At 40.4% G+C, this 25720-nt stretch overlaps 1 protein-coding gene and 1 long non-coding RNA gene across 2 annotated transcripts in view; both read left to right on the plus strand.

Annotated features, from left to right (window-relative positions):
• LOC114487304 (uncharacterized) overlaps nt 1–1283 on the plus strand; it is a 19175-nt gene extending 17892 nt beyond the window's left edge. Inside the window, exon 4 of the long non-coding RNA XR_003682275.2 lies at nt 1024–1283. This is a non-coding gene — a long non-coding RNA (uncharacterized lncRNA). The remainder of the gene's footprint in view (nt 1–1023) is intronic.
• Nucleotides 1–25720, plus strand: part of MTA3 (metastasis associated 1 family member 3) — a 178046-nt gene that overhangs the window by 133861 nt on the left and 18465 nt on the right. The window contains exons 9-12 of the mRNA XM_024118854.3: nt 2505–2693; nt 16598–16672; nt 18556–18614; nt 24661–24785. Coding sequence (XP_023974622.1) covers nt 2505–2693; nt 16598–16672; nt 18556–18614; nt 24661–24785 — 448 coding nt within the window. The remainder of the gene's footprint in view (nt 1–2504; nt 2694–16597; nt 16673–18555; nt 18615–24660; nt 24786–25720) is intronic.

The raw sequence follows: 25720 nt of genomic DNA on the forward strand, positions 1-25720 counted from the left end.
TGGCCCACGGGCCCAGCCGCTCCGCGGCATGTGGGATCCTCCCGAACCGGGGCACGAACCCGTGTTCCCTGCATTGGCAGGCGGACTCTCAACCACTGCACCACCAGGGAAGCCCGGTCATTGATTTTTAACAGGATTATTCCTTAGGCATTCCACAGTACCTGTGTCTCATGGGATGTTTATTTTCTACACATACTGATCATTACTGCACTTTCCCCTGGGCTGTGGTCTAAATGTGTGGGCTATGGATGTTTCATAGCTGTGGTCAGCCTTAGTCCGACTCACTCTTTCCATTTGATTTGTGACACAATGCAGGAGCTAGTTTTCAAAAGCAAATGCTTACTTCAGTGTTGAGTAACACAAACACACTCTGTAAAGAACAGAACCTTTAAAAACAACCTGATCACTTGGGATTTTTGGTTACAATCACTTATAGAGGCTAGGATATTACTTTGGTACTTGGAGCCTTATTAGATAATAGCCCATCGTCATTTTAACAAGTGCCTATAAGGAAGGCATTTGCATTCATCTAACATGAACAAAAGACTGAAAATCCATTCATGCTTTGAGTGGTTGGTATAATAACAGCTGAGAAAAGCTCATTTAAGTCTGTGACTTTTGGTTTCAGAGCACCTGTTCAATATAAAAATTACTTGTATCTCCTGAGGAATCTCAGCAGCAGTTAAATTTGTATAATTATTGATTTTGAATACTATTTTTTTTAGTTATCCACTGTAAATTTAGGAGTTTTAAAAATAGTTGTTTATGGAAATATATTATTATTTGAAGGGACCCCTCAATGCTGTTGATCTTTGCATTTTCATAGATCAGTTATCTAGAAACAATAGTTTTTTAGTTTCAGGGATGGTGTTAAGAGTGTATAACTGTAACATACAGTTAAAACTGCTGAATCTGTCAAGTGAGAGGTTAGCTAGAGAAGTGGAATTTAGTTGATTCTGAAGTTTGCAGAGCATAAGGGAAGAATCAAGTTCAATTCTAACATTTTTGTAACCCCTGCTGCAGAAGGGTGAGAAGAAATTCACTTGAAAGTTGAAGTTATTATTCCATGATTGTGACACATATAGCAAAAGACTGCACATGGTCAGTATGGTCTTAGCTGTGATTATAACTAGGAAATTGATAATGAAATCCCTACTTGCTTTTGTTTTGTGGAATCCAATGATTTATTTTAGGGGAGACGTCAACCCTTGTTAAAGCAGTTAGTTACTGTTCCCTAATCATGTCCTAAATCCTGCCTTTATTAGCTCTGTCAACAAATTCATATTCAGCATCTTTATGTATCACAGTTTAAATACATACTTTTAATGTGTATTTTAGCTAATAATTTTTTTCTCTTTAATAGATGTTAGTTGATATTGGAGCTGATTTTATGCTTTTGTACCAGTAGGGAACTGTCCACTGTCCCCTACCAGATATTTTGGGATCACTTACAAGCTAAATTTTTAAGAAACATAGATGTGACTCTATCCTCATTTATGAAATTTTTAATAATTATCAGAAGATACTTTGTGTAAAAGGTGTAAAACTTGGCTTTCACATGTTAGAAAGTTTAAACAGAACTAGTTCTCATTTGGCAAGGATTTGATCACCAACCAAATCTGTACCACACCTATATGCTTATCCAGACATAACTGACTGTCCTGTTCAGCAGTCTTCCTGCTACACATACAAATACGCATGCATATTATGAATAGATCTTTTTAAAATAAGCTAGACCCAAGGTACTTCTGAAAAAAGCTACTTATATTATCCTAATCTATCTTTCCTCCTTTCAAATCACTCACCCTTGAAATACATATGAAATCCACACTGGCCTAGGTAGCTGTTCCAAGCAAGCCTGGTCATCTATTCTTGGTCTTACAGAATTTCAACCAAGTTACTGTTTTTACATGGATATATAATTTTGTTTGTTTTGTTTTGTTTAACATGGATGTGTAATTTTGTCTTAACCATCATTCTCAGTTTCCTTGTTTTTTCTCCATCTCTTGTTCTTCGTATATCATTCTCTTACTCCAACCTGAGAATATTTTTTCTCACTCTGATACATCCTCTGTCTACATATTTTTTCCTTGTCAAGGAAGGCTGTGCCAACCTTATACAATAGCTGAAGTGACTCTGGCACTTTTAACCAAAAGGATGATGGAACTTACTGGGTTCCCATTTTAATTCCTGGAGGTCCTAGATCTTCATAGTTAGGTTGCTGTAACAAACAAATGCATTTTAAAAAAATACATACCTTAAAAGGTACAAATCACCATGTTCTTAAAAGCAATATGTGATGTTTTAAATAACTGAATAAATCCATTGTTTAAATTTTTTTCTTAATTGTGTTACTAAAAAAGTAAATACTAAGTATATTGTTGCTAATTAAGTGCATCATGCATTTTAATATTTCTGTTCTTAAATAATCTAGCAAGTTTGCATTTCTGGCTGATCTTTTCTCTCCATTTTCTTTGTTTTTTGTTTTTTTTTTTTTTTTTTAGTTTCATGCTATGGATACGTTGTATAGGCACAGCTATGATTTGAGCAGTGCAATTAGTGTCTTAGTACCACTTGGGGGACCTGTTTTATGCAGAGATGAAATGGAAGAATGGTCGGCCTCTGAAGCTAGTTTATTTGAAGAGGCACTGGAAAAATATGGCAAAGACTTCAACGACATACGTCAAGACTTTGTAAGTAGAAAATTGTGAACTAAATAAAATTTGGGGTGGGAATATTTTATCTGTTTTAAAAATTTGATAAATCTTAAACTATTCATGTAGCAAGCCTGTGACATAGTAATTTTCATCTGCTCAACGTAGAATGCAGGCCAGTGTTGTGGAGGGAGAAATTGACATTTGTCTTGAGCAGGAATTGTAAGACTCAGGGTCAGGAGGCCCTGAGTTCTGGCTATAAACCTTGGCAATATGAACTAATCCTCTTCACCTCTCTGAGTTCCAAGTTAAAAATATGCACAACTTTTCTAACCATTTGCACTAAATATTTCTGATCTCTGCTTTTTAAGCTTGTTGCTCTCTTTTAGACCTTCAGTATTTTTCTAGTTATCTTACTAATCATTGAGCCTGAATTTGATACAGACCTCTGTTATAGAAACGACCTGTATCAAGCAGAGCAGAAGAATTTGCTTTATGGGTTTTTGATCTTTACTCTTCTTGATGATATGCAGGATCTTACTTGCATTTTAAATACTAGGTAATCTTGTCTACTATTATGTACTTCCCTTTGTCTTTGTATTTATGGAATTGCTGTCTTTAATTAAGCTTACAGTCTCTTTGAAATGGGGAAATTTCTATTTGAGAAGTTCATAAATAGCTTTCTATAGCAGCCATTCTTTTTTAAAAAAATATTTATTTATTTATTCATTTATTTATTTGGCTGCCACGGGTCTTAATTGTGGTGCATGGGATCTTAGTTGCGGCATGTTGGATCTTAGTTGCGGCACACAGGCTCTCTGTTGCGGTGCACAGGCTTCTCTCTAGTGGCGCACGGGCTTAGTAGTTGCAGCGCATGGGCTCTAGAGCGTGCGGGCTCAGTGGTTCTGGCACATGGGCTCTCTAGTTGTGGCAAGCGGGCTCTAGAGCACACAGCTTAGTTGCCCCATGGCATGCAGTATCTTAGTTCCCCAACCTGGGATCAAACCAGCATCCCCTGCATTGCAAGGCAGATTCTTAACCACTGGACCACCAGGGAAGTCCCAGCAGCCATTTTTTAAAAATTATGAAAATAGACTCATTATAGCCTATGAAGTATTTAATGTGAGCTAGGATCCTGCCTTTTATGTTGTTGCATCTTTTTTTAATTATTTCTGAAGGAAAATTTTACTTACCTATATGAGTTGATATATTAAATCCTAAACATGATAATTAAAGCTGTTAGTGTCACTGGCATTTGTTTTGGCAAAACTTTACTGACACCCAGGTTGTTATATGTCATGGTTTCAATTTACAGGGTGTGCAGCTGGGAATTTAAAATGCATTGGTGGCATTTAGCTTCAGGTGGTCAGAATAACACAGCAGTGCAATGCTACTAATATAATATAGCTACACCACTAAATAGAAACAGCAAAAACAAAACCCCCTAAAGAACAAAGGCTGCAGGCCTGATAAAGGAATAGAAGATGAGAAAAGTGAAACTAGTTTTCCCTGCACTGAGTGTGACATGCTCATTTTATGTCCTGATCATCATTCTGAACTCAGTTCAATTCAACAAATGTTTATTAAGCACCTGCAACATACCAGGCCCTTAAGTGTGCACTAGACATGCATCAGAAATGTAATGTGGTCCTTACTTTAGGGAATGGTTCATAGTCAAGATCAAGAGATTGAAAGATAAGCCCTCAAATAAAATATAATGTAATTATTTCTGTCAGTAGTAAGAACGAGTATCATGGAAGTGGTGGGAAGGGAACTATTAGTTGTTCCAGTCAACTCAGGAGTGTCTTCACGGAGTTAACTGGCATTTCAGCTGGACCTCTGATGGTAAAGGGAGAGAACAGCAGATTGACGGGAGGGTATACACTGAGCTGTGAAACTGTTAGACAGCCCTCCTGTGCACTTAATACAGGACTAGGAAATAACTCTGAACAGTAGCTTGGTGCAGTATACTTGGACATAGAGGCTGGCATTCATAGAAGGTAAAATAACGGTGTGAAAACGAGTATAACAGCAATAATACTGTTAAATGGTTTTTTGTTACTTTCATGATCTAACAAAATTCTTGTAAATTTGTGGCATGATAAAGTTTTTCTGAAGGTGGTTAGAATGCTTGTTGATGAGCCAGTCCACATTAGGTTTGTTGTATTTTGGAGCTTGGTATTGGCCGCCAGGGTCAAAAAGCTTAGATAGACCATCAGGAGGCTAACTCATCAGAGGGTTTGTGTTTTGTGTGGTTTTGGGTGTGTGCTTGTTTTTTTAGATCTTTAGGCTTTGTTTTATTTATTTATTTTTATTGAAATATAGTTGATTTACAGTGTTAATTTCTGCTGTACAACAAAGTGATTCAGTCATACATACATATATATACATACATTTTAAAAAATATTCTTTTCCATTATGGTTTATCACAGAATATTGAATATGGTTCCCTGTGCTGTACAGTAGGACCTTGTTTATCCATTCTGTATATAATAGTTTGCATTTGCTAACCCCGTTTTGGTGTTTTTAACTTATTATCTCTCCCTTCCACCACCCTATAATTGTAAAGTAATGTATAAACCTAAAGGCCATATTTGACAAGCCTACAGCTAACATCATCCTCATTGGCGAAAAGCAGGTACATGAAAAGGTGTTCAGGGGACTTCCCTGGCGTTCCAGGGTTAAGACTCCTTGCTTCCACTGCAGGGGGCCCGGGTTTGATCCCTGGTCGGGGAACTAAGGTCCTGCATGCTGTGTGGTGTGGTCAAAACAAACAAACAAAAAAGGTGTTCAACATCACTAATCATCAGGGAAAACCACCATGAGATATTGCCTCATACCTGTTAGGATGGCTATTATTTTTTAAAAAATGAGAGATAACAGACGTTGGTGAGGATGTGGAGAAGCGTTGGCATTAATTCTTCTTTAAATGTTTGGTGAAGTCATCTGGTCCTGGGCTTTTCTTTGTTGGAAGGTTTTTGATTACTGATTCAGTCTTCTGTTCACATTTTCTGTTTCTTCATGATTCAGTCTGGATAGGTTATATATTTCTAGGGATTTATCCATTTTTTCTAGATTATCCAATTTGTTGGCATGTAATTGTTCATAGCAGTCTCTTAGGATCCTTTTATATTTCTGCAAGATCATTTGTAATGTCTCTTCCTTCACTTCTGATTTTATTTATTTCAGTCTTCTCTCTTTTTTCTTAGTATAACCAATGGTTTGTCAATTTTGTTTATCTTTTCAAAAAACCAGCTGTTAGTCTATAGATCTTTTCTGTTGTTTTCCTTGTTTCTACTTCATTTATTTCTGCTGTGGTCTTCTTTTTCTGCTAATTGGAATCACTCTCTTTTCATTCTTTGTTTATCCTTTCCTCCTCTGACTGGATAATTTCTAAGGACCTGTCTTTGCGTTCACAGATTTTTCTGCTTGATCAAGTCTGATGCTGATGGTCTGCATTGTAGTTTTCATTTAATTCATTGTATTCTTCAGCTTTAGAATTTGTTTGGGTTTTCTAAAATGATTTCTCTCTGTTGAACTTCTTGTTTTGTTTGTATATTGTTTTCCTAATTTCATTGAGTTTTCTATATGCATTTTCTTGTAGCTCACTCAACTTCATTAAAACAATTCTTCTGAATTCTTTGTCTGGGAAATCCTAGATCTCTATTTCTGTGCGATTAGTTCCTGGAAAATTACTGTGTTCCTTTGTGGGTGTCATGTTTCTTTAATTTTTCATGTTTCTCATAACCTCGTGTTAAGCTCTGTGCATTTGACTGAGCAGACATTACAGACTTTACAGACTGGTTTTAGTGGGGAAAGACCTTCACCTGCAGGTGAAGGTACCAGGCAAGTGGGGTGCATTGGTTCTAGCTCCTGGGAAGGCCCATTGGCATAGTGCACATTCAGCTTTATCAGCTGAGGTCAGTGTCAGTAAGATTGCAATGGCCAAGGGTGCAGGTGTCTGCTGCAACAGAGAGGGCTGTTGGGGTCTTCAGTGGCAAAGGCTGCTGGGGACCTCCTGATCTCTCTTTCTCCCACAGCATGTGTTATCAGCGATGGGCTGTCTCTTGGCTCTGGGTCTAACTTGGAGTGCCCTCATGGTGGCAGTGGTGCCTGAGGTGTGGGCATACTTGGATCAGCCCCTGAGCCGGGAGTGGAGTGTGTGTGCTCACAGAGTGGCTGAAGCATATGATCTGGTGCCTGTGATGTGAGTGCATGTCGAGCAGCCAGGGCTCTGGGGTCTGGGGTGTGCACATCTTCTGGAAGGAGTACAGCAGCGTCTCCTTCTCTAGGAGGCCAGCAGCAGCATTGGCTCTTGATTACCTCGGTGGCAGGAGCTGCCGGTTTCTTCTGTACAGGAACCTGCTGAAGTCCACTCCAACAAACACTACAGAGTCCTCTACTGTACAAGCTGTAGGGATTCCTCAGCAGCTGTCTTGGGTGCTGCTGAGGTCCTCAGTGACCAGGGCTGCCAGGCTCCTCTGCAGAGCAGGCCACTGGTGACTGCAGTGGTATCCAGGGTGTGGCTTATACTGATAGCCTCCACCCTTTGTTGTTCTTAGCTGTTTGCAGATGTCTCAGCTAAAGTCCATCTCCTCAGTGATCCTCTCTGTGTACTCTCTGTGCAGTTATTCTCCATTTTTTGCTGCACTGTGTTGCTGTAGGTTCTTCTTTGACTCTTGCATCTTCCCAGGGCAATTTTCATTTGTTGATAGCTATCTAATTATTGTTTTTTGTGGGGTGACAAAGGCTGGTATGTCCTCCTCTTGCTGGCATATCTCTTCCTGTCCATTTTGTCTAGTTTGTTGTCATAAAGTTGTTCATAATCTCATTATACTTTTAAGTTATGTGGGATGGATTTGTAGTGATGTCCCCTCAGATATTCCTCATACTGGTAATTTAACTTTTCTTTCTTTTTTCCTCATTAGTCTGGCTAGGGGTTTATCAATTTTATTGATCTTTGCAAAGAACCAGTTTTTTAAAAATAACTAATTAATGAATTAATTTATGGCTGCATTGGGTCTTCGTTGCTGCACGTGGGCTTTCCCTAGTTGTGGTGAGCGGGGGCTTCTCTTGTTGCGGAGCGCGGGCTCTAAGCGCGGGGGCTTCAGTAGTTGTGGCACACATGCTCAGTAGTTGTGGCGCACAGGCCTAGTTGCTCCACGGCATGTGGGATCTTCCTGGACCAGGGATTGAACCCATGTCCCCTGCATTGGCAAGCGGATTCTTAACCACTGCGCCACCAGGGAAATCCCAAGAACCAGTTTGTGATTTGATTGATTTTTCTGTTTTCTAATCCATTGATTTCTGCTTTTATGTTTATTATTTCTTTCCTTCAGCTTGCTCTGAGCTTATGTGCTTTTATCTTTTCCTAGTATTTTTTTAAGGTTGGAGCTTAGATCATTAATTTGAAACTTTGCTTCTAATGTAACCATTTATTGTTAATACTCTTTTGGCTGACAACGAATTCAGCTTTTGACTGAGAATGACTTCTGCCTTGTCCGAAAAACTTTACGGTCCCCTTTGAAGAGATATTTCATTCTTTATAGAATTCATTAAAAAATTTTTTCCTCTTTGAGTATTCTAAAGATGTCTGGCTTACGAAGTTTCTGATGAGAAGTTCCTATGTATGTAAATGTTTCTTTTTCTTTGTGCTCAAGATTTTCTCTTTACTTTTGGTTTACTACTACAGTATGAACCTGTAGTAGTAAACCAAAGGCCCTGGCAGGCTTTTCTTTATAATTATTCTACTTGTAGTTCACTGAGTTTCCTAGAGCTGAGATTTGCTGTTTATGTGTTAGTTTGTATAATTTGTATTGATCTGTCTTCTAGTGCACTAACTCTTTTCTTGGCTACGTACAGTATACCAATAAACTTGTTAAAGGAATTCTTCAAGTATGATAGCATATTTTCCTAACAGTCATATTTTATTTTTATGCTTTTTATCTCTATGTAAATTCCCCATCTATTCATGTGCATTGTCTGCCTTTTCAACTAGATCCTTTAGTATATTAATATAGTCTCTAGTTGGCCAGGTTTGGATTTCACTGTTGTTCTGGTTACCTTCAGTGTACCACTGTACTGGAAGGCTTAATATTTCATGTACGACATTTATCTCTTTGAGCCTTACAGGGCCCCAAAAGCTTAACTGAATCTCCCCATTTTTTTTTTTTTTAATTTTCATTTTTTTTTTGCGGTACGCGGGCCTCTCACTGCCATGGCCTCTCTGTTGCGGAGCACAGGCTCCGGACGCGCAGGCTCAGTGGCCATGGCTCTCGGGCCCAGCCGCCCGCATGCGGGATCCTCCCGGACCGGGGCACGAACCTGTGTCCCCTGCATCGGCAGGCGGACTCTCAACCACTGCGCCACCAGGGAAGCCCATGAATCTCCCCATTTTTGCCGGATATGCAAAATCCTTTCCTGCCTGGCTAATTCACCTACACCCTACCCAACCTTGAACCTAGTGGGTTTCACTTCCCTTGCCAGCAGGCAGAATTATTCTCATAAGCCAATCACATCCTCCTGTGGGAACATTTTCCGAAACCAGGGCATACCTCACCCTCTTGTCACACAAAGCCACACTTCCACAGCCCCTACTGGGCTCACTATTCCCAAGTACAACCCCTGTGTGGCCCTACGTGATGTGTAGTGTCCTCTTCCCCTGGACCGTGAGTATAAGTGACTAATAAACTGCTGTCAGTCTCATCTAGTTTGTCTCCGGCGTCATGTGTTGTATGTCTGACCACCTTCCACGGTCTTGAGGGGCGGGTCCCTCCCTCGCCGGTGGGATGAATAGGAGGTGAACTGAACATCCGCAGACTTCATAGTCTTACCTATGCTTAATGTAGGGCCTGGAAAGCAGAAGGTTTTTTTTCTTGTGTTCCTGTCCCATCCTTAGCAGGCCTTGCACTGCAGAGCCTTTCTCCACATTTTGCCCTTCCCCCTGTGGTAGTATGGTGTTGCAGGTCCATGGTGAGGGCGCAGGGAGTTTCTCAGTTGTCCTGTTCCTGCCCAGACTTTGGTAGGCTTTGTGTGCCTGAGTCTCGGCGGTGGAGCTCCCACAGCAATTCTTTTCTCCCCCCAGCTCCTTTGTGGCAACCGGTCTCTGCTTTGTGTAGCCTTTTATTAGCAGGGCTTTTTGGATGTGAGCAAATTTCCTGTCCCCCTCTACTGGCCACCGCACTTTGCCTGGGACTTGGGGGTGGGATGGTTTCTAGTCCATCTCCAGTGGCAGACACTTTTGCTTTGTATGAGAGAAGGATCTAAGAGAAGGATCTGGGAAGCGGCTTTCTGGCCTGGTCCCCAGTGGCAGCTGATCACCATTGTGCACACCCACGCCACCACCAATGGGCAGGTTTCTTGCCCTGTCCCAATTCTTTCTGCTGAACATCTGATGGAGGAAAGGGGGTGTGTCGATTCCCTCTGTGCACTGCTTTATTTAGCTTCATCTTCTTACCAAGGTTGATAAGTTGTGTGTTCATTTTCATTCCTTCATTTTTCCTTATGGTTTCCTTTTTGATGCATGGATTATTTAGAAGTAAGTTCCACATATTTGTAGGTTTTTTCCCCCATATATTTTTCTGTTATGAATTCTGGTTTAATTCTGTTATGTTCAGAAAACAGACTTTGTTAAATATACACACACACACATACACACACACACAAATTTTACATTTTGAAGACTTGATTGATTCTACCTCAGTATATGGTTTGGTTTGGTGAATGCACCATGTGCTCTTGAAAAGAACAGATATTTTGCTGTTAGGTATAATATTCTATACATGCTACTTGGGTCAAGTTTATTGATAATGTTGTTCAAGTCTTCTGGAGCCTTACTGATTTTCTGCCTGCTTGTTGTGTTACTTGTTGAGAGAGCAGTATTAAAAGTCTCTAGCTTATAATTGTAGATTTTTCTATTTTTCTTTTCAATTGTATTAGGTTTTTGCTTTAAATATGTTGAATCTCTGTTCGTGGGCACGTACATATTTAGGATTGTTATATTCTTGTGATGATTCGACCTTTTTATCTTTACATCATGCTTCTTTATGCATGGGTAATATTCCTATATTCCTTGTGACAAAGTCTAATTTTTCTCCTATTAATATAACCACTCTGGATTTATTGTTTACATGATATATTTTGTTTCCATCCTTTTACTTTTATCTTATTTATTTCCAAAGTGGGCTTTTTGTAAACAGAATACAGTTGAATCTTTTCTCCCCTCCCCCCGGCAACCAATCTAACAATCTCTGCCTTTTACTTAGAGTGTTTAGACCACTTGCCTTTAATATGATTATTAATAATATAATTATCAGTTTAAATCCATCATTCTACCATGAGTTTTCCATTTGTTCCATTGTTCTTTATCACCCCCCCCCCACTTTTAAAAAAATTTATTTTATTTTTTTGGCTGCTTTGGGTCTTTGTTGCTGCACGGGGGCTACTCTTCGTTGCGGTGCGCGGGCTTCTCATTGCAGTGGCTTCTCTTGTTGCGGAGCATGAGCTCTAGGTGCACGGGCTTCAGTAGTTGTGGCATGCGGGCTCAGTAGTTGTGGCACGCGGGCTAAGTAGTTGTGGCTTGCAGGCTCTAGAGCGCAGGCTCAATAGTTGTGGCACACGGGCTTAGTTGATCGGCAGCATGTGGGATCTTCCCGGACCAGGGCTCAAACTTGTGTCCCCTGCATTGGCAGGTGGATTCTTAACCACTGCGTCACCAGGGAAGCCCCTCTTCCCCCTTTCTTTCTTTTTTTTTTTTTTTTTTTGTGGTATGCGGGCCTCCCCCTGCTGTGGCCTCCCCCGTCGCGGAGCACAGGCTCCGGACGCGCAGGCCCAGCGGCCACGGCTCACGGGCCCAGCCGCTCCGCGGCATGTGGGATCCTCCCAGACCGGGGCGCGAACCCAGTTCCCCTGCATCGGCAGGCGGACGCGCAACCGCTGCGCCACCAGGGAAGCCCCTCCCCTTTCTTGATTAATTTTTTATGACGCCCATTTCATCTCTCCTGGTGGCTTACTAATTAAACTTTTGTTTTGTTTAGTGGTTTACAATATATATCTTTAATGTACCACAGTTTACCTTCAATCAAATTCTGCTTAGATCACATAGATTATAAGAACCATGAAACAGTACACTTCTAGTTCTTCCTTCCCATTCTTGTGCTTTTGTTGTCATACATTTTATTTCTGTACATGTTCTAAGTCCCACAGTGCATTATTACTATTTCTTGCTTTAGGCAATCAGTGATCGTTTAAAAAGATTAATCACCCCCCATGTTTATTTACTTATTGTTACTTACTTTTAAAAAATTTACCATTTCTGCCCCTCTTCATTTCTTTGTGTACATTCAAATTTCCACCACCACCTATGGATTTCTCAGGTTTCCTCCACTGGCTCAGTTCTTTCTGATGAGCACCTGATCGAGATCTCTGGCAAATGTGTTTGGATTCCCCTTGTGTCTAGAGCTTCCACAGATGCTAAACAGCTGTCCTAGCCCACTGTTGACCTTTAATAAGCTGGTAAATTTTTTGTTGTTCATCACCTGTTTCTTCTATACTCTGCCAAAGCAAAAATACTTAGAATCCTGTCTCTCCTTGGAGTGACTTGGGAATTTAGTTCAGTTGATTGTTTTGTAATCTTAGCTCTCTGATGGACTAAAGAGTTGGTGTGGTTTTATAAATTATCTGTTTCTTTCCTCATCTTTAGAGTGGGGATGACATTCTCTTGTGGATTTCTATATCCTAAACAGGACCTGAAATATGCCAGAGGAACCTGAAAAGTTCAAAGTGCAAAATAGCAAAGTCCTTCCCCCTTCATACAGTGGAGTCCTTTGCCATAGAAACTCCTTTCAGCAAAGGGTATTTCCTAGCTGTTGTATCATTTAGACTTCAGTTGCAGATAACAAAATATTGGAGCTGTTTTAAACAGAATGGGATTTAACTTTAGAAATTAGATGCTTAAAATCATTGATAGGGTTGGAGAAGCAGGCTCAAGCTGCACCTCAGAATAGTCCCACAGAAATGGTTCCACAAGTGAGCTCTTAACCTCTGCCCCATATGGAAATTGAGAAGCTGCTGGGTTAACTTCTGAGCCAGGATCACACTACTTTAGCCGTGATCTTGAGATCAGGAAACCTCTAGCAGTGTCATTGGCTCTAGAACAATTTTGTGCCTCCTACTTCTACTGCAGCAAAATGGATCCCTGTGCACCATCCACTCTATGCCTGCTTAATTGACTTCTGAATTTGTCTTATACACATACATCTGATTGGCAGAAATAAATCCAAGGGGGTCTTGGAAATATAACGTTTGGATTTCTAGCCTTTGTAGCATAAGCAAGTGAACTAGAGGGAAGTTGGAAAGGATACTGAGCAAGTCATAATTAGAGATGACAGAATCCATTTGAGTGAGCTATTATAAGGAGAAAGAAATTTATTAAAGTGTGTCAGAAGGCTAACAGATGTTAGCCAGGGATCCACGTTTCGATGCTTCACAGACAGGACTTGTGAAGCCAAGAGCAGTGTCTAACCCCACTACAACATCTGCTGCCTCTACTCAGCAATCTTGCGTGATTCTGTTCTACCTTGACTCTGTCAGTAAGTGCCATGTGTCTAGGGTCTATTCTTAGAACACTTCACTTTTTACCAATTTTTGTATTAGAGTACTTTTGATTATAAGTGAGAGAAACTCAACCTCATCTAGTTTAGAATAAAGGATAGATACTTTGGTTATATTTGTCAGGGTTCTTAGTTGGTAAGTACAGAATTCACTATAATTTAAACCGAAAGGCATATAGGATATTAGGTTCTCATAAAATCTCTGGGAAGACTACAGAACCAGGTTTGGATGCTGCACTTCCAGAAACAGTGGAAAGACCCATGCCCTCTGCTGCTTGGAATCCATGATGTCAAGCATGGATGGCAGAAAAGTCTGCCAGAAGAACGTGATATCCCAGCCATTGTTCTTGCCAAACTATCCAGTCTGCCTGCATGCAGCCTTATTCTGATGTTGCTAACTCCTATATCTAAATGTCATTCACATTTGTCAGCTTGGCTAAACCTGGCCTGTATGTCTGCATCCTTGTTCAAGAGTATCTGGGGAAAATGTATTTAGAGCTTCAAGGAAGGTAAGCTGGAAGTAGGTTGGAAATGGGTGTACAGTTTCTGCCACCACCCACTTCTTTGACTACTTAACATCCATCCTTGCCGTCTCTACATTCTTCCTTTCCAGACATCAACTTTAAAACAATAGTAATTATCCCTGAATCATTAGAAAATATGGTACTATTTCCGTAAATGGGGAGGCTTAAATTTAATGTCACAGCATCCATCTCTGGTTGCTGTTTATTCCTCTTCTGGTTTTAGCCACAACCCTGTCTTTATAGCTTGTAACTTCTGCATTAAATTATAAAGGTAAAAACACCACCACCAACAGACCTTATATAAAAATAGAAAGGGAATTGGGTGCAGAAGGAAAATTATTACACTGAGCAAGGAAGAAAACATAGATAGCCTTGTTAGTCTTCCGTTCTGCCTTTGTGAAGCTCTTCCTGATCCCTTCATTGTCATTCAGGATAGAACAGCACCCACACACCCACACACCCACACCCCCCCACCACCCCCCCCACCCCCCCCCCCCCCCCCCCCCCCCCCCCCCCCCCCCCCCCCCCCCCCCCCCCCCCCCCCCCCCCCCCCCTTCTTAGTCTGGTGGGGTGACCCAAACCTTCATTTTTGCAGGTTCTGGGCCCTGGGTTAGAAGCAGTGTTTTGTGGGAGTAAGTCATTCATAAGTTTGTGTGTGCTATTGCTAGCCAATAGCACAGAAAAGGCAAACCGTATCTAGAATAATTGTCCATTCAGTGAAAACAGGTAACTGCTATTCCAGGATGCTGAGTCTAATCTAACTGACATGTTACCAGGAATGGTGCCATGTTGGAGGCCTAGTGTACTCTGTTCCTTGCAGATTAGACACTTGGATTACACATCTGATTACTATCAGATCAGAATGGGTGATATCCATTCTGTGGTGGCATCCACATGTGTGTCCATTTTGTTTATGTGTCCTTTGAGCAGTCATTGGGTGGCTAGGGAAAGAGACTGGCTTATAGCCATAGGGATCAGCTTATCCAGCAGACGAGTGAAAAACCTCCTTTGCAGAGGAGGCTTTGTGAACATGGGGGCTCAAATATCCTCACAGCCAGGCCCACCCTCAGATGTCTGTCCCACAAACCTCTTTTATAAGCCTCATTGTTACCAGTCCTCTAATCTCATTCCTTTCAAGTCCCTGATCATTGTGACAAGTAAATAACCATTGTCCACCGATGGGTATGGATTAGTACTTCTGGCCATCTCTCTTGCAACTCAAACTAGAAAACCAGATGTCCACTCTTAATGTTCTGCCCTCCAAAAGGATCTCCCTTCTTCACTGGGCTTCACAGTCACTCCTGCCTGGGGCTGAAATGCTGCAGCAGTATAATTCCAGTCGGTGCCAATACATCATGCGGAGTCATCTGCCACATTCGGATTTTTTCCTCTTCGGTTGACGTGTTGGAACTCCCATGAAGGCTTGAGTGAGGGTTGAGGGAGAAATGATACTACATCAGGAGGAGACACACTGAGATGTGACCTACACTACTCCTTGATGAGAGTGTGCTGGTGCTGAGTACAGCTGATTAGTAGGACTTTATGGCTTAGATAAAATCTGGCTTGCGAGGAAGATCAGGTTACAGGGTCACTTGGTTTTCTTTTCTCAGGTTTCCAGGTAGATTGCATGCCCGAGCCTATCTCCCAGAAGAATAATTAGGGGATAAGAGGTTTTGGCTTGCTTAAAACTCTGGGAGACTATGCCTCAGCTGTCCTGTGAGGTGTTGCCGTAGTTGGCTCCTTAACACCATCCCTCAGATACTTTCAGCTCCATTAGATTGCTTGTTAAATTGGAGAAAATTATATCTGCTTTAACTGCAATCCAAATGCCAGCTGTGCCTATCTGTTCCTGTAAGGAGACCACATTTGTTGAAGTTGCCACCCAGTTAAGTTTTAAAATAACATCCTTTTTCTAAACTCCATTTATTTTTCTCTTCAGACCAAACAGGTGAGTTAAATGTGGAGATGATAGGAATTGCATGGTTGTTGTACATGTGGGTCATAAACAGATCCCTAGATGCACTGGGGTCTGGCAAGAACTATTTTAACTCTAACCCCAGTGGTGCATTAGGGCAAGCTGGGAGTCAGAGGGTGCTGAGTCACCTATCAGTAAAATCTGCCACAACAGCTAAAAATAGAATGTTATCAGTCATTTTGTTTGATCTGCCCTGATTTGCATCTTGGAAGACTAACAGATCTCCCTTTACAGAGGGACATATTAAATATATTCTTTCATTGTGGGTCTCATAAGTAAAGGCTCATTTGGCCATTTTTGAATAATTATGGAAAATAGCAGACAAGCTTCCTATTTTTCTAATATGTACCGCACTTGGCTATGTTCTTTTTCAGAGATTTAGGTTTTCATTTTATTTACAACAAAATAGATCAGAATAGAGCAGTTTTGGAAAGGATGAGAAATATTATACCAGAGACCAATGACCCCCAGTTGTAGGTGGCATCTTTGGAAGTTGAAGAGCTCAGTCCAGATTCTTTAAAATATCATTTCTAAAAATTGTACTTCCACCCCACCTATAGCCTGAGAAAAACTGAGTAAGTCATGAAATATTTTCAGTCATAAGGTTTATAATTTTTAACAAAATGAGAGTTGAATGTGTTGTGTCAGCATCTCTAGCTGAATAGAACTTGTTTGGGGATCCTTTTGCTCAGAATTAATTTCAATTTTTCAAACATTTCTTCTAGAATACATCTTCCGTGTGGATTATTACCTCCTTATTTTTAAGAAGTGGTTTTAAAGGAAAAGAGTTTCTACGGTAGCTTGTTTTCATTATCATGTTAAATTTTTTTTTAGCTCCCTTGGAAATCATTGACTAGCATCATTGAATATTATTACATGTGGAAAACTACTGACAGATATGTGCAGCAGGTAATTTTTTCATATTGCTACCAATACAATTGCATTAAAATGAACTTTCTATTTATACATTAATATTTCTTAGCAATATGCTTAGTTTTAAATTTGTTTTGTTTGCTTTATCTTTTCTAGACCATTTTAAAGTACGTGATTTCATATCTTTAACATATTATTTTAAGATTTTAGTCTTGATATTTTCTTTACTTCAGATTCCATTATGATAAATATTTTGGACAGACAGGGAAAGATACCAATAGAGAGGTATTATTTTCCTTGTAGGTGCCTGGTGCTTCATCTCTTTGTGAGTATAGTTGACAGGAATGACTTAAAATGTGTTAAAGATCTTCTGAACCCTCCTAGACATTTTTGTGCTTATACCCCCTAAGTCTTTGACCATAACTGTAGTAGTTAGTCTTTACTCGTTTGATACTTCATATATAAGCACACAACTTTTTTTCCCAAAATTATCTCTAAAAGCAGGGAATCACTTATTTTGTAAATTCTCCCCAAATGTCCCAAATTGAGGTAATTCTCTCAGTTACCTATTTTGAGTAATAACTACTTTTGGGGAGAAGGTACATTTTCCTCAAGTGACCTCAGTCAGTATATTATATTCTTCTAGTTAACATGTCAGAACTGGTAAAGAAAGAGGCAAGTATATTTAACACAGACATTATTTTTCCTAAGTATATGATCACCCAATGGCAAGTGTTAGATGCTATAAAAATACAATTTAAAGATCACTTTAAAAATTACCATAGTGAGTTGTTGAGGTTGTGAATAGTGACTAGATACCCATGGCTTGTTGAAAAATTCCCAGCATCACATCATATATAATTCAGAAAGTGCTCATTTCAAACTAGCATCCAAATCCAGGCAAGATGGTTCTTTAGGACATGAGTCTGCCATCTTCTCGTCTGTTGGCTTTCCTAATAAAGTTGCTCTCCCACCCCCTGCCACCACCCCACCACCCCCAAATACTTACTTCAAACAACTTAGGTAGCGCGAAGACCATGTGCTCTGGAAAACCTGTGTTATTCAAAGTGAAAAGAGTCCCTAAAGATAGATGGTGGTGATGATGGCATCAAGGATGGTTGAAAGTATTTGGATAAAATTATTTCCAAAAATTTGGACTCCTTCTTTAAAAGTTTTAAGTTGTCTCCTTAAATGTTTTTGTTTCCTTCTCATTGAGCAAATGGAGGGTTGTCTTATATTCTGATTTGTGTTCATTTTGAGTATCTACCATACATTATTTTCCTTCCCTATTTGCATTTATTATTGTGTTGATCACTATCTGGATGTGATTATATAATCTTTTCCCCATTCCTTTCCCTGCATTTGGCTCCTAATTGGTTCCTAAAAATCTGACATGAGTTCAGCCAAGCTTTAAAGTTTACTGCATGTCTCCCAACATTTGAAGGTACCTGCTTATTTAATTGGACTTAGATTAGTTACTGTCTCCTTCTCTTTCATGGACTTTGGAAACTAATCATCTCTGAATAATTTTCTAAAAGCAAAGGTTATGTATGTTTATTTTCCCTCTGAGAAAGGCAAAAAAAGAAATAAAATACAAACTAAATGTGAAAAGTAAAAATGGTTACTTGTAAGTCCTGTTTATCTACTCATGGAGGAATTGGAAACAGTTGTTCATTGCTTTATTTTTAAAATTTGTGTCTAAAATGTTTTTAATACTTTTAGTTCTGTACCTCAGAATCTAGTGGTTTTTTTCTTACAAATCACTGCAGTTTATGTGCATGAAAGAAAAGCTCATCTTAAAAGGCAATTTTTGAATTACACTTTAATGTTTTATTTTCTTGTGAATTTTTTAAGGCAGATGAAGTGGTAATAAATATTCGACATCGTGTGTAAAATATTTTATCTATCTTTTGAATTAGAAACGTCTAAAAGCAGCAGAAGCTGAGAGTAAGCTGAAACAAGTGTATATCCCAACTTAGTAAGTAATGGTAATCTTTTAAAATATTTGCCATGGTATTAATTCTCTTCAAAACAAAATATGTACGTTTTGGTCAGTTTCAGCCAAATTTGAATCTCTTTATGTATCTTATTTTCTTCCACTACAAAGCACTGTTTGCTTTCCATTATAGTGCCACTTAAATGACCTTTTTTAGAAAGAAAAATGGCTGGTGGGGGAAACCCCAAGTCAGCTAACAAAAGGACCAGAGGAAACATGCCATCAAAGCTTCAGGGAGGATTTCCCTGGTGGTCCAGTGGTTAAGACTCCACGCTTCCACTGCACGGGGGTGCATGTTCGATCCCTAGTCGGGAATTAAGATACCACATGCCATGCAGCGTGGCAAAATAAATAGATAGATAGATAGGTAGATAGATAGATAGATAGCTTCGGGGAAAGTGTTAGAAAACTAACCTATGAAAATATTATTTGAAGCAAATGTGTTTCAGAAAGCTAGCAACTTTTGAAACTTCTGTATTGTTCAATGTATTTTGTTTGGGTAATGTGCATTGCCCTTTTGAGGTATGTTTATTTGTTTGAGAATTTTACATTGTTTGCTTGGGGAAAGGGTTAGGGGACGTAATTAGAACCAAACTTTGTAAATATTGGATAAATAATGAAGAGGTTTCAGTTGTTTCAGATGCCTAACATTCTATCATTATTGTCCTTTTGATTTAGAAATCATTGTCATATCAAAATGAATGCCAATTTTCTTTTCATTTGCTACATTTTAAATATCTTTTTTTGAGGTCATGAGTTTGATAGTTTGACAGGAAAATTTATTGAGCACCATGTATATAGTGCTAGCCTAGGTTCTTTGGGGAGTAAAATGAAATTTACTACAGCGTTCTGTGTACTGATTCAAGCTTTTTCACTCTTTGAGCTCAGTACAGTTGTTTTATACCTAGCCTTTTGTTTACTGAATTTTGATATATTAATACATATTTTTATATACAGGAGGCCTCATAGACACTGAATTGTTATATTTCTTATGAATCTTTTATCTCAAGGTAGATAACATGTAATTTACAGGGTCCATAATTTTTATTCAGAGCTGTAATGTCCTTCCTGCAGAGTGGTTTCTAATATTTTAGAAAATTATATGTTTTATTTGACTAATCTATAAAAGGACAACTCCCCAAAGAAAACACTGCTGTGATTCATGTGTCTTAGATTTTCAAAAACAAGTATACCAGCTTTCTTATGCTTTGCAGTGCTGTCACATCAAAGGAAAAGTACATTTAGCCAGTTTTCAGCAAATAACCCAGATAATTGTTGCTATTCTGTTTTGCATTGACTTTGGAGTCTTGATATAAGCCTTGATCTAAGTCAAAGACTAAGTCAAAGACCAGTATGTGGGCCAAATCTGACCTGCCACCGGTTTTTGTAAATAAAGTGTTATGGAATACAGCCATGTTCATTCATTTATGTATTGTCTCTGTCTGCTTTTGTGCTACAATGGCAGCGCTTAGTGGTTGCAACAGAAATTATAATACCCATGAAGCTTAAAACATTTACTCTGCCAACCCCTGATCCGAGTGAATGATTTTTGAAGATCAAGACAGAGTTTCTAATCATACTTTTAAAAAACGTTATATAAATCATGTATATAAATAGAATATATGAATTCTATTTATTATGAATTTATTATTCATAATAAATTCTGTTATGAATCTGTACTGTTGAGTTGGATAAGAATCTAAGTTCTTTGAAAATTTCCCAATTAACTCTGAAATATTATTTTAAAACAAATAATAGATTAAGTTTTTTGGGGGAGGGGATGCCACGCTACATGGCTTGTGGGATCTTAGTTCCCTGACCAGGGATCAAATGCAGGCCCATGGCAGTGAAAGCACCAAGTCCTAACCACTGGACCACCAGCGAATCCTCAAGAATTATTTTATACTGTCATTCTTTTGAGACTGGCAGTCTCCTATACATATGCAAAGCACTCTGTTCAGTACTAGAGGTAGATCAGTTAAGAAGACACGTTGTCTTCTGGAGCCTGCATTCTATTGTGGGGGAGACAGATGCCAAACAGCTAGTCGCCCAGTGTGTTGAGTACTCTGATGAAGAAGAGGTGGTGTGACAGTTTGTTCTGGGGACCACACTCAGTTGATGCTGTCAGGAAAGATTCCTTGTGGAGGTGAGTTTGAGTGAACTGTAGAGGAGGGATCATTCAGGTGATGGAGCCTTTCCAGGCCAATGGGATTGTGAGATGGGAAGGGGCAGAACAGAGTTAAGGAGGTGAGAGAAAGGCAGTGTGGCTGGTACGAAGGGAGTGGTGAGCCATGGGAGACCAATATGGTAGGCAGGGGCCAGGGGTTAGCCATCTGATGAACAGTGGGATTGGACTGTAAGCAAGTAAGCGTCATGATTAAATTTCTACGTACTTTAAGATTACTGGCTACATTTTGGAAAATGGTATGGGGAAACGGGAGTGGATGTAAGAACACCAATTAGGACGTTCTTGGAGAAGAAAGATGATAGTAGCTTGACCTAGAGCTGTGGCCTGGAAATGGTATGCTACTTAGAGGTGATTGACTTGTATGGAGAGATAGAGGGGAGATGTCAAGCTGCATCCCAGGTTTCTGGCTAGCTCAATTAACTAGGTGGAGTGCTGTGCTGTTCACCATGATGAGAAACTTCGGCAGAGAACCAGGTTGGGTCATTTTGAGTTTGTTTTCTCCAAAAAGAGGTGTTGAATATGCTGTCAGATATATTGGTCTTAAACTCAGGAGAAAGTTCTGGGCTAGAGGTCCATATTTGAGCTTCATCAGCATATAATATTGTGCTTGAAACTATGGATGAGATTTCTTAGAGTAATAAGAAAAAACAGCCTTGGACCAAACTTGAGGAAGTCTGTTCAATATATCAGAGTATGATAGCTGAAAAAGGATAGCCAGGTGAGTGCATTATCACACAACCTGAGAGAGGAGTGTCTTTCAAGGAGGGAAAGAGGTTAACGGTGTCAAATGCTAATGAAAACTAGCCAGGGAATTTAGCAACATGGAGGTCGATGGTAATCTTTAATAGAGTGCTAAGGGCTGCAGACAGTGAAGATTAGCAGCTCTCAGGAAAACTGGCTGGAAAAGGCAGTCGAGAGAGTTCTTGGCATTGAGGGGTGAGTTTGGATAGAGTAATGGGGGAGTTTTTTAAATATGGAGAAATATGTTTCCCTGGTAATGAGGAGGGTCCAGGAAAGAGAATCGAGTGTACAAAGTTCTCAAGAGGGCAGGACGGCTGCAATCTGGAGCATAGATGAGGGGAGGAAAGGTTTGGGCATTAGATAAAGAAAGGGCAGTTTCATATAATGCAGCTTTAAAAACTTTAAAAAAAAAGTTTGTCTTTATTCAGATGGTCACATTGACATTAACCATTTGTCCCCTGAGAAGTAACCTGTAGGTACTTGGTTTTGCAAAACATGTTTTAAGTGGTTCACCTGTCTATATTCCATCTTTTTTTTTTTTTTGCGGTACGCGGGCCTCCCACCGCCGCGGCCTCTCCCATTGTGGAGCACAGGCTCCGGACGCTCAGGCCCAGTGGCCATGGCCCACGGGCCCAGCCGCTCCGCAGCATGCGGGATCCTCCCGGACCGGGGCACGAACCCGCGTCCCCCGCATCGGCAGGCGGACCCTCAACCACTGTGCCACCAGGGAAGCCCTGTCTATATTCCATCTTTGCACACACATTTTCCTTTTGTGATTATTAGAATTAAGGTCAGTCGTTTATTCAGTCAAATAACATTCTAGATTCAGTTGAACAACTAAAGTTGTGTTTACTCTCATTCTTTTCTCAGGCCGCTCAACTGTAAATTTGTATTAGCTCTCTTAACACATATATCTTGCCCTGTGTTAAATGTCAGAAATGTTCATATTTGGAGAAAGCCTTCTGACATTATCAGCCATTTGACTTCAAGGGGCTACCACTTCTTTCTATGTACAGTAGATTTTAAAAATCAGAAATATTTTTACATACCCTTGGAAATCTTAGTCATTCTGAATCACCACTTTTAACTTTGTACTTTTCCAACTGAAAACTGTAAGAGGAGAAATATGTTCTGTCTGGTTTAAAATGTGTCTTTAAAACCAATTTGTCTTCACAATACATTGCTGGCACAGATTTGAAGTGCAAATAATAGCCCTGTTTATAGAATAGGGCCCTCAGTGCACACAGAGGTTAAATGATTTCTTCTGGGGTGGCGATGGGGCGTCAGCTAAGAATTACAGTAACGATGCCAGAAAGAAATCTTATTTTTTAAAAAATTTTATTTATTTTTATTATTTTTGGCTGTGTTGGGTCTTTGTTGCTGTGTGCGGGCTTTCTCTAGTTGGCGGCGAGCGGGGGCTAATCTTCGTTGTGGTCCACGGGCTTCTCATTGCGGTGGCTTCTCTTGTTGCGAAGCACGGGCTCTAGGTGTGCGGGCTTCAGTAGTTGTGGCTCGCGAGCTCTAGAGCGCAGGCTCAGTAGTTGTGGCGCACGGGCTTAGTTGCTCCGTGGCATGTGGAATCTTCCCAGACCAGGGATCAAACCCGTGTCCCCTGCATTGGCAGGCCGATTCTTAACCACTGCACCACCAGGGAAGCCCAGAAAGAAATCTTAATTTGTCGTCAGGCCAAGTTTACATATTAGGCTTTCACTGGTAAATGTAAGCGTGGGAATGAGAAACAGCAAAAAGGAAACTCACAAGCCTACTCTGTGCTGAAACTCCAGGTGTCTTAATAGTTGTGAACTCTCATTACTTCACAAGCCACAGGAAGACAAGAGTATGGTCTACATTTAGTCATTCAGCATTCATTACTAACAAATAATTTGCTAATTTACTTGGCTTATTTTTTGCCCAGTAAATAGACATGAAAGCTCCTCTAGAATGCAAGCTCCTTGATGTCGGCACTTTTGTTTACTGGGCACTGAATAAATATATGTTAAATGAATTATGAGTGTATTGAGGACATACTATGTACACCTGTACAGTATTCTTAGGCATGGCTGATAAGCAGGGGAGTTAGGCTACCCCATATGGGAAAAAGTGAGCCATGTTTGCTCAGTAAATACCAAGACAATCTGGGTTACATGTTTGTGAGGAATTATGGCCTCTGGAAATCTGATAGATATAACTTTTTCCTCTTAAAAAGAAATGCCTCAAATACATTTATTGCTTTTTCTAATTTCAAGTACTACTTAGTCTTCATCATAAAAATTCAAACATAATTGGGCTTCCCTGGTGGCACAGTGGTTGGGAGTCCGCCTGCCAATGCAGGGGACACGGGTTCGTGCCCCGGTCCGGGAAGATCCCACATGCCGCGGAGCAGCTGGGCCCGTGAGCCATGGCCGCTGAGCCTGCGCCATGGCGGCTGAGCCTGCGCATCCAGAGCCTGTGCTCCGCAACGGGAGAGGCCACAGCAGTGAGAGGCCCGCGTACCGCAAAAAAAAAAAAAAAAAAAAAATTCAAACATAATAGAAATCACGAGTGGTCACAATCTCCTGAAATGCTAACTTTTACCTCTCGAGATATGCCTTGCTGATATCCACATTATCTCTGTTGGGCATGTGGCTTTCATGTAGTTCCCTTGAGAGCCAATGCGTGGAGTCAGCACCTGTCACACCAGCAGCAGGAATGGGACAGTGGTTTTCTCTAAACATAACACACTACCCTTGGCTTAATTATTTAATCCAAAAATTATATTCTCAGGAGAATTTATGATAGGTGATAAAGTTTAATAAGTTGTATCTTTCAAATTTATCAGAGGGTGTCCTAAGGAAATTGTGTTTGGGTGGAGAAGAGATACGGTGTATTTATTTTGCGAGTGTCAGGCTTAAGAGATTGCTATTTACTTAACGTTGGTTTGTAAAGATAAATGGTTTGGGTTCATTTTAACACCTTACTTTTACCAGTTTATTTCTTCTTCACCAAACATTCAAATGTTTATTTATGTGTAGTTTTAAGATAAATCAATAATGAAATGTAGAGCCTTTTACCTTGTTATGCAAGTCATTTTTATCACTTCACTTTATATTTCATTGAAAGCAGCAAACCAAATCCCAACCAAATATCCACCAGCAATGGCAAACCTGGTGCCGTGAATGGAGCCGTGGGAACCGCATTCCAGCCGCAGAACCCTCTCCTAGGGCGAGCCTGTGAGAGCTGCTATGGTAAGTTTTCTCCAGTAGGGCTTTCCCCGCTCCTTTGATGCCTGTTGTGGGTGAAGGGCAGGGAATTGTGCTGGCACTGCCGGGCAGGAGGTGCGAGAGGTCAGCACTGAGCAGAGGGCAGAATAACGTAGCCTCAGAGTGAACCAGGTGACCATCCTTACCTTCCACCTGGACACTGAGTTTAGGTATTGGGTTTCCTTTGATTTGCTTCTGTGGTGTCCTGGGTTTGTGGAGCAGTGTGTGCTAAGCTGTATTCAGAGCTGTTATTAGCTTTGTGCAAACCATGGTCCCATGAAATATACCAAACCCCCTTTTGGTTGTTTCTCAGTATGTTTTGACAAATTAAAGGCTCCAAATAATTCTGTAGGGAAGACCTGCGTGTGGATAAACTGCTATTTATAATCCTCAGATGAGGTTCCCTTAGAGCACTGGCTTGGGAGATGCTGTTTTATGATACTTTTGGCCTCAGGGCCCCAGTCTATTTATCGGTATTTATCCATGTAAAAAAACTACCCAGTGCCGGCAGTATTATATTTGCCCTGGATGTTAAATTGGGTTGGTGAGATGAACTGCTAGGTAGTCGACCTGGCAGGTTTTTTTTGGCTGCGCCTCGAGGCATGTGGGGTTCCCCAAACAGGGATTGAACCCATGCCCCCTGCAGTGGAAATGCTGAGTCTTAACCACTGGACCTCCAGGGAAGTCCCAGATACATTTTTTATATTTATTTAAAACCTCAAACGACAGTATAATCTCTTTAATGGGGCATTGGTGACACGGTCATCTATGTTTCCTTCCAATCAAAGTGGCCCGGGGTGGAAGAGGGAAGGACTGTCATATTTATTAAAAGTCTACTTGGTGCCCAGTTTTTGTCTCTCAGCAGCTCTTGTGGGTGCGGGGCGGGTAGCCTGCTGCCCTAAGGACGTAGGGATGAGGGA

The sequence above is a fragment of the Physeter macrocephalus genome, chromosome 12 (assembly GCF_002837175.3).
Source record: "Physeter macrocephalus isolate SW-GA chromosome 12, ASM283717v5, whole genome shotgun sequence".
NCBI lineage: Eukaryota > Metazoa > Chordata > Mammalia > Artiodactyla > Physeteridae > Physeter > Physeter macrocephalus.